General features: G+C 42.3%; 1 protein-coding gene across 2 annotated transcripts in view; it reads left to right on the forward strand.

Annotated features, from left to right (window-relative positions):
- GAD2 (glutamate decarboxylase 2) overlaps positions 1 to 15,006 on the forward strand; it is a 42,279-nt gene that overhangs the window by 7,577 nt on the left and 19,696 nt on the right. For both annotated transcript variants that reach the window (XM_042043162.1, XM_042043161.1), the window contains 3 exons: positions 92 to 182; positions 1,017 to 1,129; positions 4,926 to 5,041. In XM_042043162.1, coding sequence (XP_041899096.1) covers positions 92 to 182; positions 1,017 to 1,129; positions 4,926 to 5,041 — 320 coding nt within the window. The remainder of the gene's footprint in view (positions 1 to 91; positions 183 to 1,016; positions 1,130 to 4,925; positions 5,042 to 15,006) is intronic.

A 15,006-nucleotide genomic window follows, 5' to 3' on the forward strand; every position in this document is an offset into this window, starting at 1 on the left:
CATAGAAATATGGAGGTAAATATACTGTTCAGCACTGAATAGTTTCATTCAGAATCATCAACCTTTTGATAACATTTTCCATCTTATGCAGGGCACCCTAGATATTTTAATCAACTTTCAACTGGATTGGACATGGTTGGATTGGCGGCAGACTGGCTGACATCAGCAGCAAATACTAATATGTAAGTAGAAGATTTTTTAATTTAATCTATAGATATTTAATATAGTTTCACTGTTATACTCTAAAATACTAGTTGCTGTATCTGAGTGAAAGAATAATTGTATGTTAAAATTGCTGGGGAAAAAATTATCTGCTTTTTAAATTATTACAACAGTTTTTTACAGAAAGACTTTCAACATTGTCCTGTAGGCTGTCTTTTATAAAATTTCATCATACTGATAAGATATTGATTTTGCTACCTCCCAAAAGCACACAAAAAATATATACAGTTTAGCATTTTGCATGCATAAATATGTAAAATGAAAGGCGTGCTAAGTGAACAGTTGCATTCATGTAGAGGGCTTATGTACAATCCGTACCAGAGCAGGCAAAGCCATTGCTCTCTCTAAGAAAGAGACGCAGAACTTAAAGTGTGGGGTTTTTTCACTTTGGGATTAGGAAGCATTTTTGTGTACTTGCTTTGCTTCACACACTGTCTGGTTTTTATGAGTAGGACTGCTGACATGTGCCTCTGGACATGCACATGGGTTTGTGCTAGGCAAAGGGCTGCCTCTACCCAGGTCTCTTGGATAAAGGGCAAAGCCTTGAACCTGGGAGAGGTGGGCAAGATTTTTTTCACTGGAGTGGGTGGAAATATATTCTCAAGCGCTCTCTGTATTTCTCCTTCTAGACATTTGATGTCAAATCAGAAGGAAGACTGTGGAAAGTATTGTGAAACAGAAATCTACCCAGTATAAGATAAAGAATATTGTGGCTATAATGTAATGTAATATTGGAAAAAGATGTGTTGGTGTTGTAGATGAAAGTATTAAATATGGACATTACTACATTTCAGGTTCACCTATGAAATTGCTCCAGTGTTTGTACTTTTGGAATATGTCACACTAAGGAAAATGAGAGAGATGGTTGGCTGGCCAGGGGGCTGTGGCGATGGGATATTTTCACCTGGTACATGACATTTCAAGCTTTCTCTATTTTTCAGACTGTGGTATATGACATCCCCTGTAGCTAAAGAGTAAATATAATTAAATATGCATGTTTGAGAGGATGCTTGCTAGTAAACACCAGTGGCCTCTTTGAGATAAAGTATTGCATGTTTATGAATTTCAGGGATGTGATTATGAGGGTCTGTTTGAGCAAATTGCACTGCATGATGAGCAGCTGTATTGGCACATAGGAAACATAATGAGAGGAGACATTTGCCTTGCAGTTTTGCTTTGCCCCCACTTTTTATGGATTACATGAAATAGAAAGACTATTGTATTAATAATGGAGGGAAGAAGCACAACAAAGCTCTCCATCACCGCAGGGGAAATTGGAGCAAACAGGGAAAGATGTACCATCCCTTCCAGCAGTTGTAGTGGAGTCAGTAAGACCCTGCCAGCATTAGAGCATGCTGTTAGCTTTCCATATGAAGCTGACCTGTTTAGCTCAGTGGGGTACTTGGGTGGCTAGTTAATCTGAGTGCTTAAAGGCTTAGAAACTTGGTTCCTTCAGGGCAAGTCAATAAGGCAAAAAAGTTAGTGTAGAGAAATCACTGACACACATTCTTAAGACTTTTTTATTTTTTTAATCATTCCACTTAGTCTTTTGGTTTATACTCTTTGTCACTTCTTCTCTGACTCTGTTATTTCATTGCCCAAAAATTTTGGCCTGTCTATCTCACTAAATTGCAAAATACTGAAAGAATTTACATTGGGTATAATATCATGGCTTGTCAAAAGAGAACAGACTGTTAACTGTTGCAGAAGGAGCCTTTCTGGAAGAGAAGTTAGTTGACCTAATGGAGAGAGAAAGAGTGCACTGTTGAGTAGAGGAAAGGCTTCACTGATAGCAGCCCAGGACATTCAGCTCTTTGAAGCCATGAAGGTCAGGCAAGGATCATCTTCAGCTTCTCACATCTGAATGCACATGTGGGAAGTGGTGGGGGAGTTTTATTCTGGCCCTTTCCACAGATGAAATAGATGAGAAGAACTGACACTGCTTTTTGATGAGCTCTTACTTAAAAAGTACTGAGAGCAAAAGCTCTGACAGCTTTTGCTGTGGTGCTTAGAGATCCCGCTGAAAACCTTGGCCTCCATCACACCAGGTGTCTAAATGTGTATCACGAGCTCAGGACCAAAGTGAAAGCTTCTGGAAACTGAACAGTGGTTGGTTACTAACCCTGACCTGACTCAGTACAGCTGGTCTTGGTTCCTCACCTTCCCACTGGGCTGGTCAGGGGCCTGCAGGGTGAGAGAAGAGCAATAATAATGCTGCCCAGCCAGCCCTGGAGGGCAGAGCTGGGCACGGCAGCAGGCTGGGTGAAAGGCTCAGTGTGTACACCAGATCTGTCAGAGTCTGGCAAACTCAGGTAGAGATAGTGTGAGTCAGGAAAGGTATATGCCTCAGGAGGAACTGCTTGCTCTGCTGGGGCTGCAAAAGGCGCTGCCTGGCACTGGGCCAGGGTGTTGCTGGTGTGTCAGGGCTCACTTCATCAAGCTGAAACCTGCGTGGGGACAGGCTCTCTGGCAGGCATGTACCTGCGCTGGCATTTGCAGGGCCGCCCCCTCTGATTCTTTCTTTCTCTGCAATTTCTGGTTTGTGCAAAGTGCATCTTTCTGATTTACTCTCTCAAGGCAGCAATACTCAGTATGCAGGTTCTGCTTTTTTAGGAAATAATCAAAAGAATTTCTGTGGTGTCTTCTCAATCCGATCTGTCATGGCTTTAGCTGAAGACCTTACTATTGCAAAGGAAAGGTTCTTTCTCTCTGCATTCTCTGGAATGAAATATACAGTATCAATACATGTAAAGCGTAAAAGCCTGATTATTTTCTCCAAATTCTGTTGGTGTGTTTTGTTACCTGCAATTAACTGCAGATGTGAACACAACTACAAAATTAAAACCAGAATGCAGGCTTATGAATAAACTTGAGGTTAAACTACTGAGCAATAAATACTAATAGGAAAACCTGGTATTGAAACTTAACATTTCAGTCTTGATTCTTTTGACGCTGAGCCAATGACTTTGGACAAAATAGGCCAAATTACTTCAACTTGGTTCAGTCACCTAAATCATCAATAGCAGCAGTTGCATGATTTCATGCATTTTTGCAATGTTGCATGCACTTTTTAGGGACAGGTACCTGAGCATTTCCACTTAATCTCTCCATTTCTTGTTTTGTCATTTCTGAATAGAGGTGTAGAAATACATTCATATCTCTCAAGACAGTTGAAAGGGGAAGAAAAAGCCCAATCTGTACTGACCCGTATGCCAGCAATGCCATTCTTCTGTGGCATTTTCCTTTGGATTCACAGGAGGGCCAGTGAGGTCAGGGAAAGCCCAGAGCAGGGCAACCTCACTGCAAGAGCAGAGCTAGGATACTGATTAGAAACGAAGGGCACAGCCTGTGTGGGCTGTGGAACAGTATATTTATCTCCAGTGAGATTAAACCAAATCTTTAAAAAGTCAAAACAGTGTTAAATTTGCCAGCACAGATACCCAAGAGTGCTTCCTTCATCTTCTCAAAAGGTAGATTTTATCTTATCTCACTTTGGCTGTCCAAGCATTGGGTGTCTATCCTGGGCTAGTTACACCAGCTCCCATATATTTGAGGGAGAGGGGCAGCTGCATCTGCAGGGCAAGTCCCACCTACCGCAAACAGCTGCCATAGGATGAGCTGAACTATCCTCTGGAGGTGCACATCTTGTGCTCTTCACTCTATTTTTAGATGGATGAATGTTGCAATAGTTGAACTCTACCTTAGTGGCAAGCAGCATTTTGACCTGTTCATTTAAAACCTTTGCTTTATATAAATATGTGTGCATAAACATTAATATGTAATCAATCTCTCTGTGTGTATATATATATACACACAGGATAAACCTGATGGATTTCATGTATACGTCTGTCCGTGTACGTGTTTTTGTGCATAAAAACGTAGAAGTTCTCAGCCTCTGCCTCAGGTACTGCATTATATTCCCAAAGTGCTCATGCAGCAGTAATGTAAAGCCAAACATTGTTCCACTGTAGACACAGAGACTGTTTGTAAAAATCTCAGAAAGGAAAGACAGACCACTGCAGAGCTGTCGATCTGATACCCATCTTGAATTGGGTAAAATATCCATCTTGAAATGGCTATTTTAAGTCAAGGTATGCCAGTGGATTTAAGGCAAGTGTTAGGGACATTTAACCTTTTCCCCTTGTTCCCATCAGAGGACAATTAAAATGAAAAGTATTTGTTAGAATGACCCTTTTCCCTTTCTCTTTCCTCCTCCCACTCCAGTTATCCAGAAGATAGTGGCTGTTGGGTCTCAGTGGGTGGGTTTGCTCAAAGCTGGGGAATGAAACACCACCCTGATTTAGGAGAGGAGAGCACAAATTAGGTGGCACTTGAAAATCCCTTAGGAAGTTGCCTTATGGGGACATCTGCTTAGGAGGTGGAATAGAGTGGGGATTATGTGTTGATGGTATATGGAAAGCTAAGACTGGGGGCTGAAGGAAGGATGGTAGCTAGAGTGAGGGTGAAAGGAAGCCCCAGTCATTTTCTGCAGTGGTACTTTTTGCGTAAGTTGCTATTTGTGTGTGGTAGATCCTGTTATTACACAGCCCAGCTGTGAGGAGCATCAGGAAGAAGAATCTGTGTTTCTGCCACGAGGCAGAGACATTTGCATTACAGTTAGAAGAACTATAGCAAGACTTGTTTGTTCTGAAATGATATTACAATGAATAGAAAAAGTAACAGTATATTACTGTGGACTCCAGGTGGTGCCATATCTAACATGTATGCTATGTTGATTGCACGTTTCAAGATGTTCCCAGAAGTTAAAGAAAAAGGAATGGCAGCTATTCCCAGACTGGTTGCCTTCACATCAGAACATGTATGTTTTTCTGTTTTTTCCTATCTGTTACATCTGCTTGTACGAATTTATGATGAAGAAAATAGCTGAACAGCAGTTTGTCAACTGTCTTCATTTCTGTTATTCCTTCACTGGGAATAAAAGCATGGGAAGAGTCTGGCTTTTTGACATATAGATGGATGACCTCTGCACTTCTCTGAGGCTGAAATCCAGGGGGAGCAGTCTCTACAAACCACTGCCATTTCTTTGCTCTCACCTGTGTTCATATAAGTGTAGATGTGAGTGGTAAGAACCACATCAAATGAGGACAGCTCATCATTGGGCTTCAGCACTTTCTGTGAGGAATGTCATCTGTTTGGGTCACTCTGGGGCAGCAGAAAATTCTTTTGAGTCAAAATCTTTCCATCTGAAACCAATCCTGCTGTTATTTAATGAGAAGGTGATAACATACATGAAGACAGTGGTATGGCAGTGCTGTGTGTGTGTACAGCAGAGCAGCTGCAATATTTGTTGGGCAACTGGGCTTCACTGTGAGTTTCTGCCTGTTAGCAAAAGCTTCAGCACATGGGGGTTCATCACAGACACCGCCAGGACCTGGCAGTGCCAGAGGCGAGGGGAGGTGGGCACAAGAGAAACAGGAGTAGTCCTCATGAGAGAGTTCTTTGCTCTTTGTACCATACAGAAGTCTCTACTGCAGGGGTTGTTTTTGGCTTTATGACCATTTAAAACTCCTTGTAGCTTGAAGTGGAGAATGTGGGCGCAGGAGGAAAGAAAAGAGGAAGGGTTATCCCCAGAAGGGGCTGTGAGCTGTTTTCAGGCTTCATTGTCCACTTCTAGATTTCTCTCCAGCTGTGTGGGCTCAGCCAGAAAGGACTCATTCGTGGCCGAAGCTCAGCAGGATACTGTCCATGTTAGGTAACAATGTCCTCCTGGTGCCTTTTTAGACTTACCATAGAATGTGTTTCCATTCTATACAAGTATGTAGAACAAAATACCCTAAAAATTCATCAGAAAAGTGCAGGAGGAAATCTCTCTGAGGATGCTTTTCATAGGAGCAGGAAGGGATGAGATGCGATACACAGCTGTGGGCTCCACATTGCAGAATATTTGTCCCCATAGCAGTTAAAGAGGACAGTCTATGGATGAGTAGCAACTTTCCAAAGCTGGATGCACAGCTAGGGATACATTATTCATATGGAAGTGGCAAGCCTAAATCGGGAAAATAAGTTTCAGCATGATTATTTAAAGTAACAAATCCTATTAATCATTAGAGAATTTCATCGTTTTCATAGTGATGGAGTGTTAAACAATGACCCAAATTGTGCTATCAGTCTTGAAATAATGAAATGAGCTTTAATAATTGTGTTTTCATGCCAGGGAAGAAGAAGTTCCCTTAGCAAATTAAACATTCAAAAATCAAATATACTAGAGAATTCATAGGACAGCATCTGAAATCCATTACCTTTTAAAAGCATCTTGAAATTGTAGTTTTGTTCCTTCCTCAATCAAGCTTTTTATAAAGTATGTTCCCATCTTGTAGAGAAGTTAAGAAACCACACTGTGTGTGAAGACAGGACCCTTTAACCCTTAGTTACCCAAAAGATATGGGATCATGGTTTAACCCTCAAAACAGCAGAAGCTGTTACAGTAATTACGGAGGCTTAGAAGTACAATCCTTTTTAAGATAGGAAGTGTCATGCAGGACCTGAACAGACACTTAAGATATGCAAATGTCATTTGTTTCATTATCACATCATGCTGATGATGTACCTACTTTTAGACTCCTCGGCCTGACTGAGGTTTCTCTCTGCACAATTGGATACTCTTGTAAGATAGTGGCCATGGTACAAGCAGACGGTAGAATCTTAGAATCATAGAACACTCTGAGTTGGAAGGGACCCATCAGGATCATCAAGTCCAGCTCCTGATCCTGGGCAGGACACCCCAAGAATCACACCATGTGCCTGAGAGCATTGTCCAAAAGTTTCTTGAACTCTGTCAGGCTTGGTGCTGTGACCATTTTCCTGGAGAGCCTGTTGCAGTGCTCAGCCACTTTCTGGGTGAAGAACCTTTTCCAGATATCCAACTTAAGCCTCCCTTCACTCAGCTTCATGCTCTCCCTCATGTCCTGTCACTGATCACAAGAGTGAAGAGTTTGGTACCTGCCCCTCTGCCTCCTCTTATGAGGTTGTTGAAGGTTACAGTGAGGTCTCGCCTCAGTCTCCTCTTCTCCAGGCTGGACAAACCAAGAGGCCTTGGCCACTCCTCATACGGCTTCCCCTCCAGACCGTTCACCATCCTTGGGGGCCTTCTTTGGACACTCTCTAACAGCTCAATGTCTTTTTTGTATTTTGGCACCCAGAACTGCACATAAAATCCAAGGAGAGGGCACCCCAGAGAAGAGTGGGACAATCCCCTCCCTTGCCCGGCTGGTGATGCTGTGCCTGATGCCCCCCAGGACACACTTGGCCCTCCTGGCTGCCAGGGCACTGCTGGCTCATGTTCAACCTGCCATGGACCAGGACCCCCAGGTCCCTTTACATGGCACTTCCCTACAGTCCCCAGTCTATGCACATAACCAGGGTTGCCCCATCCCAGGTGCAGAATACTGAGCTTGTCCCTGTCAATCTTTATATGGTTGGTGATTTCCCAGCTCTCTGAATGGTTGTGGTCTCTCTGCAGGACCTCTCTGCCCTTGAGGGAGTCAATAGCACTCCCCAGTTTAGTGTCATCAGCAAACTTACCTAGTATCCCTTCCAGTCCTGGGTCCAAGTCATTAATGAAGTTGTTGAAGAGTGCAGGGCAGAGGATGGAGCCCTGTCACCCCATTCAGTGTAACTCTTAGTGCCTGACCCCTGATCAGTTGCTCACCCATCATGTAACAGGGTTATCCAGCTGTGAGCTGGATGCTTTGTCCAGAAGGACACTGTGAGACACGGTATCAAAAACTTTGCTGAAGTCCAAAAAGGTTACATCCTAGGCTTTCCTAGATCAGCTCGGTGGGTTACCCTTCTACCCTGTAGAAGGAAATCAGGTTTGACAAGCAGGGCTTTTCTCCTCATGAAGCCATGCTGGCTGTGACCAATTACTGCCTTGTGCTCCAGGTGTTGTGTTTCAGTACTTCCCAAAATAATCTTTTCTGTGAATTTACTAGGTACTGAAGTGAAACTAATAGACCTGTAGTTTCCACAGTCCTCCTTCTTGGAAATTGGGATGACATTCCTCAGCTTCCAGTCAGCTGCAACCTCTCTGGATTCCCAAGACCACTCAAAAATCAGTGAGAGAGGCTTTGTGATGACTTCAGCCAGCTCTTTAAGAATTCAGGCCCAATAGATTTGTAGGGATCAGGCCCCATAAATTTGTAGGGGTCCAGCTGGAGCAGCAGATCCATAGTATCATTTCCCCATGTTCTGCACACATGGTGTGATAGTAAACAAAGTTTAAAGTAACTGTATATATTTAGAAACTCGGAGATTTTGATTTTGAAATTTTCAGTCAGATGCAGAGATTTCAATATCAGCAATTCTCAGCCAAGAATTTCAGCATCCCAGATGAGACTATTTTCATTACTACCAGTCTAGAGCTTCCTTCTCTATAAATGAATGAAGTTGTGTCACAGTTGCCACCACTATTGCTGTAGTCAGAATCTGGACTCAGTCTGATGCCGTGATAGGTTCAGCTGCCAGTGGGGGAGAAGGGAAGGGAGGAGTAATTCACAGCTTTTAAGTAATTAACTCCCTAATTTAGAAGTGCATCATGTTTCAAAATTAGGATCCTCGCTCTCTGCACAACCAGTGAAGAGAGGCACCTCTGGAGAGAAACTCAGAGCATCCAAATTAGGAACCTAAATATTCCTTAATTTAAATGTTCTTAATCACCTTTGGGAGGGATTCACCTACTTCCGTGCACTGACTATAAAGAGCCTCCTTACATATGCAACCTACGTTTGGTGCCTAAAATGGGTTATATGACTGTTCCAACTGTGCATGTTCCCAGCCAGCAAATCTTCTCCAAGCCACAACTTAGCACACTCTGCTTCTGTTTGATTCTGTTTCACCAGTGATGGTGAAGTACCCTGCAACTACTTGGGTCGGTCTTCCACAGGTTTAATTTCACTGAGATGCACTTGGACTCAGGATTTAATTCAGTCCTCTGTGTTCATCAGGATATCATCAGTCTTCTTTCATTTGCACTGGTGCAGGAGCAGTGATGTCCTTCATGGCAGCTGTTCTGGACTGCACACGATGCAAGATGATGCAAGAGACCTTGATTCAGAGGGGAAATAGTGATGGATGCCAGTTGTAAAAACCTATTTCAGTCTATCATTTCAAACACAATGAAAAATCTGAAGTGAAGGCCTCCTCCTGTGTTCCAGTATATCAGCTTTGGGCTGCTGTAATTGTTCAGAGGAGTCCATCCCTTTTTCAGCATGGATAAAGCTGCTGAAAGGGATAGCTGCCTTCTCAGAATATTTTAGTTGTTCCATTTATCTATGAGGCAAGACCTGTTAAATTTTAACCCATTCCCTGTTGTGATTTTGACCTGCCCAACCAGCACTGTCTTAAAGAGTATCCAGTAGCAGCTGGGAATAATATGGAGCAGGGATTACACCTAGCAGGCAAAAGGGCAGAGTCATGCTGCCCTGAGGAGAAAAAGTGTGCAGAGGAGAAGTTTAGCTGTAGAGAGGGTTCAAGTTACAAAACAGCTTTTTGGCCTTTTAAGTGATAGTAGGAAAATAGCTTAAAGAGACTTGCAGAATTTCTGTGGACTTCATGATTAATTAGGGACTGTGTGGGCTCAATCCATAGTTCAGAGAATGAAAAAAGAATTAAAATTGGAAAGATCTAGAAATGTTTTCATCTTTTCTGTTCTCCAACCCAGCAAGACTGTTCTCACGTAGTCCACAACAGCTTTCTTACTTTCCCACTCATCTAGAAGCCCCCTAGGAAGGAACATTTTGTCAGGTGCTCAGCAAGGGAGTAGCAACACTATTCCTTGTCATAGATTTGGAAAAGGAAATGCAGAGTAAGAACTAGCAGGTGATTGAGTCCGATCGGACAATAAGGGACCTCTTCACCCAGTTAGAAACCACAGAGGACATAGAAGAGGCTCTCCTTGCCCTTGTCATCCCCCCATCTGCACTGCTCTTGTGTTGAAGTAGCTGCTGCTGGAGACTTCACTAGGAGTGCAGCTCTGGCATGTACCAGCTGGTACCTGCTCTCCAGGTATCAGCTTTGTAGACAGCTGAACACACATACTTGGAGGGACCTCATCCTCTGGGTGAGCACAGGGAGAGGTGTCTTGTCTGGGGAGGTAGGGAAGCACCCTCCCAGCAATAGTGCTCTCAGCATCCACACAGAAGCTAGATCAGAGGAGGCAGTTAGCAATAAATCACCTCTTCAGCTTCTTGCATGCTGCTTTCCCCGTGTGGATAAGTCCCATTAGATGCAAGGGATGTGTCAAACTATTCCAGTATCTGTGGGAGAAGAGTGGCTTTGGGAAGTTTTTATCTGAACAGTTTCAGAAACCTACCATGAAGCTTCTTAGTGTTGATGCAGAAGGAAATTTAAAAGTGAGTTCCATGTCTGTAGCTTGCTAGGCCATTTCACACAGGCTATGAAAGGTTTTGGATTGGTTTCTGTGTAGAACCAAGTCTACCATTTCCATGATACATAGTGTTGCCCTCTGTCCCTGCAATTTAAGAGACACTTTGCAGAACTGCCCCCTGCAAGAAGCAGTCCAATGGGTGTTGTGTGTGGTGCTGCTTCCAGAGAAAGATTTGAGGAGCCTGGAAGTCCTGTTTTCTATTTGGTAGCATAGATTACAAAGCTGTAAGTTACACTCTGGGCGTACAGAGTAAGTAGGAATTAGATTTGTTTCCACCTAAGGAAACTTAAAATGAAACTGATGGATTCACATATTTTTTTCTTTGCATTACTTATTGCATAATAACTAGAAAATTTTTTTTTTGGTATTTGAAGCCAGGGGGAAACAGTGAAAATTTGGTCTTATTTGGGGAACAACTTAAGTCAAGTAGCACCATTCAAATCAAAGTAAAACCATTTTCCAGAAAGTAGTGCTCTAGGGCAGTCTGTCTTTAAGGAGAAGTGCATCATTTGGGTCTAACCCTTCATCTGGTCAATATCTTGTTGCTTTTACACTGCCACAGTATCCTCCTGAACTCAGTGCAACATTTCTTACCACATAAAACACTGCAAAACTATCTGCACTGGAAAAAAAAATGAATGAGTCTTGCCGATTAGAAAAACAGCATGAAGTTGTGTGTTTCAAAAATGCCAAAGATGTATATACTAGTATGTTCAGAAACATTAATATCCTCATTTCTCTCCTGCTACAAACAAATAATTCTAAAAACTGAATAGCAGTAGGTAAATGAAACCACAGCAAATATAGCTCTCATTACAGTGAATTTAAAATTTGGATAGGACACACTATGCTCTTCTTGTAGGTAATTGAAGGAGAAGCTGTAGCTTGAAATTAGATGATAAAGATAGAATTCATGTTGCTTAACGTTAATCACCTTAAGTGTAAACATTTAATCTGAGTCTATACACTTTTTACAGCCAATAAATAGAGGAAGATCAGCAGAAGACAATTCATCTTAAGTTTAGAACAGGTGCCAAAGCCTTAGAGATGTAGTGCCTTCTGGAGGTACCTTTTCTTCCCCGCTTTTGAGGGAGCCCAAACAGCAAGCCTGGACCAGCCACACATTTTTAGATTATTAAGAGAGAAGTAGCCCAACCTACACATCCAGGGATTCCACAATGCTTAAAGCCCGGGAGAGGTGAAGAGGAAAGTGTGTTCACCTTCTTTGCTGGTGAATAGATGATGGGGTGAGGCTGGGGGTCCAGATCTATTGGGCACCAGGCTGCCAGTGACAGACCTCGGGGGAGGTTCAACTCAACTGCAGGACAGCTTAGCTTGCTCAGCATTTGGGAACTGGTTACTGATAAGCCACCTCCACAAAGCTCGTGTCACTCTGGATTTATGTAAGCTAGCAGAAACAGCAATCTGAAAAAACAGCCATGCCCTATGGGGCTCATGGCATTTGGATGGTTTTTCCTGACAGCTTCAACCATGCCAGATGATGAGCAAGTAATTAGGCAAGCTATAAAAATAGAAGCATCTGTATATTGAAGCACTTTAGATAACAATGCCGTGCTTTTCAGATCATAACATTTTTAATTATTCTAATTCTTCCATTTTTCAGAGGGCCTATTCATTATTGCACTTGTAGTACATTTACGCTGTCTCTACCTTACAAAGCTAACCATGTAAAAATGGCTATCTGGGGAACAAACCTATACCTAACAGCATTTGAAATTACAGATAAAGGGAAAATTCCCCTGGCTCAGAATCACCAGGTTGGTTTTTTTTTCTGGCCATTAATATGCTCTTAGTCACTAATATCCGTAACTTCTCCTTCACCGCTAAGTTTTACCACATTTCTTTCCATAGGGAAATTAGGTTCCTCTCTACTGGGGGTGTATTTGCAGTCTTCCATGCACCCTTTGCAGTGCATGAAGAGAGGGAGGGAGGAAGCCAGGCAGCTGAAGTGACAGCCCATTCCCACCTATGCATCCTCCTCTCTCTGGCAAGCCCAGGACAGTGGTGAAACTCCAGACCTTCCAGCGTCTTCAAGTCTGGCTTTTCCTTCAGGACTGGCATCAGGCAGTCTGTGCCTGTCCTCCCTTTGTTCCCTGGTTCTCCCAGCATAAGACTTCAGATCCACATAACTCTTAAACAGCTGTGCTGTGAAAGATGGTGTTCAAGCTGCCTTCTTGGTGTGGCTGAAAAGTCTGTAGCCCTGGTATTTGCAAAGAGGTCACATTTAATGTCCTTCCTTGTTAGCCCAGTTAAATCATCTGTAAATAGTTCTGTCTGATCAGGTTTATTTCTGCAAACCTTTTCATCTGTTTGACCTTTATAGTTTTCTGTGTTTACCATTATATTACACAGGCAACCAAATTTTCAGCACCATCATGGGAATATTAAACCAAAGTTTAATATTTATCATTGTGAAAGTTTTCTTTGCTCCTACAACTGTATTTTTTTCTATTTTGCTTTCAACCTGGGTCTTTCAGAGCCTCTCGAGCACTTGGATTAATTCCTGTGGTGTTGCCCTGAAACATGAAAACATAACAGCAGTCATATATCTGTGACTGTATACACAAATCGAGCCATTTCATATTCAGAGTTTGTTTAGAAATTGTAATTGCATTTGCCCTTCTGTGCACAGACTTCTGTATTTCTTCCCAGTTTATCCCTAAACCAGTTTTGGTTCCTGACCACTGAATTCCCTTCAGTCTGTAAAAAGCCTTCAGGCAACTGAGCTATCAGCACTACATTGATTTTTTTTCCCCAGTGCTCTTTTAGCAGTGCCATGGGACTTCTTAGCAAGGCAGCTGAGCTTGGCCATATTCCAGTAGATGCCTTTAAGCACATGGGCTTAATTTTCTTCCTCACAGTAGATCATTTAAATTTGTCTTTTCTCTTTCAGGCACTTTGAATAGTTCTGTTTTCTAGTAGAAAAACAAATTGCAATAATAAATCTTTTTTAACTAGTGTGGAGTAGGGAGCAAAACTACTGTAATGTAATGTCATTGACTCAAACCCCAGTGAAATATATCTGTGACTCTTCATTCCTAAATCTCTACCTGTATTTATATATTTACACTGCCCAGTATGTGTACATCAGTTTGTGTAATACATTAACAAAAAACAGGTTACATTTTTTAAAGTACATTAATTCAATTCTATCATCATATAGCATATCAGTGAACTGTCATGCTGGCAATATTTTTGCTCTGTTTTGAATTTTTGCGAAGTTCCAAGATACTTTCTAAACTTGAGAATTTTTTATAAACCTCCTCCTGCCAATAGCCATTCCATGGCCTCTTTTTCTCCCCACTCTCACGAAGTTGCACTGCTGCCCCATAGGGCTCAGGGAGGCCCACAGGGCTGGGAACAGACTTTTGTATCTTCCATGTTTAGAGGTTTGTGGATTGGTCATGATCGAAGCATTCATCTACAGTGCGTTTGTGCTGGGGAAAAGTCCACTGAATTTAGTGAAGCTGATGAAACTCATGGAAGTGCGTGTGGTCAAAAATTCAGTTTTGGGAAGTAAATAACATGCCATGAAAAATGTCAGTGTGATGGCTGAGCTGTGATGTTCAGAGTCTAAGTACTTCCTAGCTCCTTGTGACTCCCAGCTAGAAAAACAACAGAGCAAACTCCCACTCTGAGATGAACATACCAGTGACCAGTGGCTTTAATAGGCTGGACAGTGTCAGGGTGTTAAACATCTGCAGTGTCCGGAGTGCTGGTGGCTGCAGATGCTGTACCCTTCCCATTCTCACAGCAGCTATCACAGGACTTTGTTCAGAGAGAAGGGGTAGAAACTTCTTCTCCTGAGGTCATTCAGCACCCACTCCAAACCAGCACCCTTTACTACTTTATGGTGTCATCTTGGTTAGGCTAGCTGCAAGGAACCCAGTCTAGGACAGCAGAACACTTAAAACACAGGCACAAATCCCCTGTAGCTCATCTAAGTGATGAATATGCATTTCATTTATCATCAGTTTATGCAAGAGTCAGTCCACTGTGTGTATGCTTACATTTCAGAGTGTGCTTAGTTCAGGGACTGGGGTGGTTTGCTGTACTAGGACTTCAAAAACTGATTTTACATCTAGGCAACTTGTTCAGTGGCTGCTCAATACATGTTGTTGGTACCCTACAGCCATATCCCACAGGGAAAAGCTGTACCAACCTAGTGCATTTAAAAAATAAATGTAGTATGAAAAATATTTACTTGAGCAAGTATTTTCAAATTGTCCATATATCATCAGTGAAACATGACTCAAGAGCAATCTAAAATCCTTCGAAATGTCTGGCTATTGAAAAAGTCAGCAGACATCATGAAAACTTCAAGAATTTCAGCCAAAATGGTGAGACACAGGTGTATA

This window comes from Corvus kubaryi, unplaced genomic scaffold, assembly GCF_017639235.1.
Source record: "Corvus kubaryi isolate FWS band 111438036 unplaced genomic scaffold, C.kubaryi_AGA036_p1.0 37398, whole genome shotgun sequence".
NCBI lineage: Eukaryota > Metazoa > Chordata > Aves > Passeriformes > Corvidae > Corvus > Corvus kubaryi.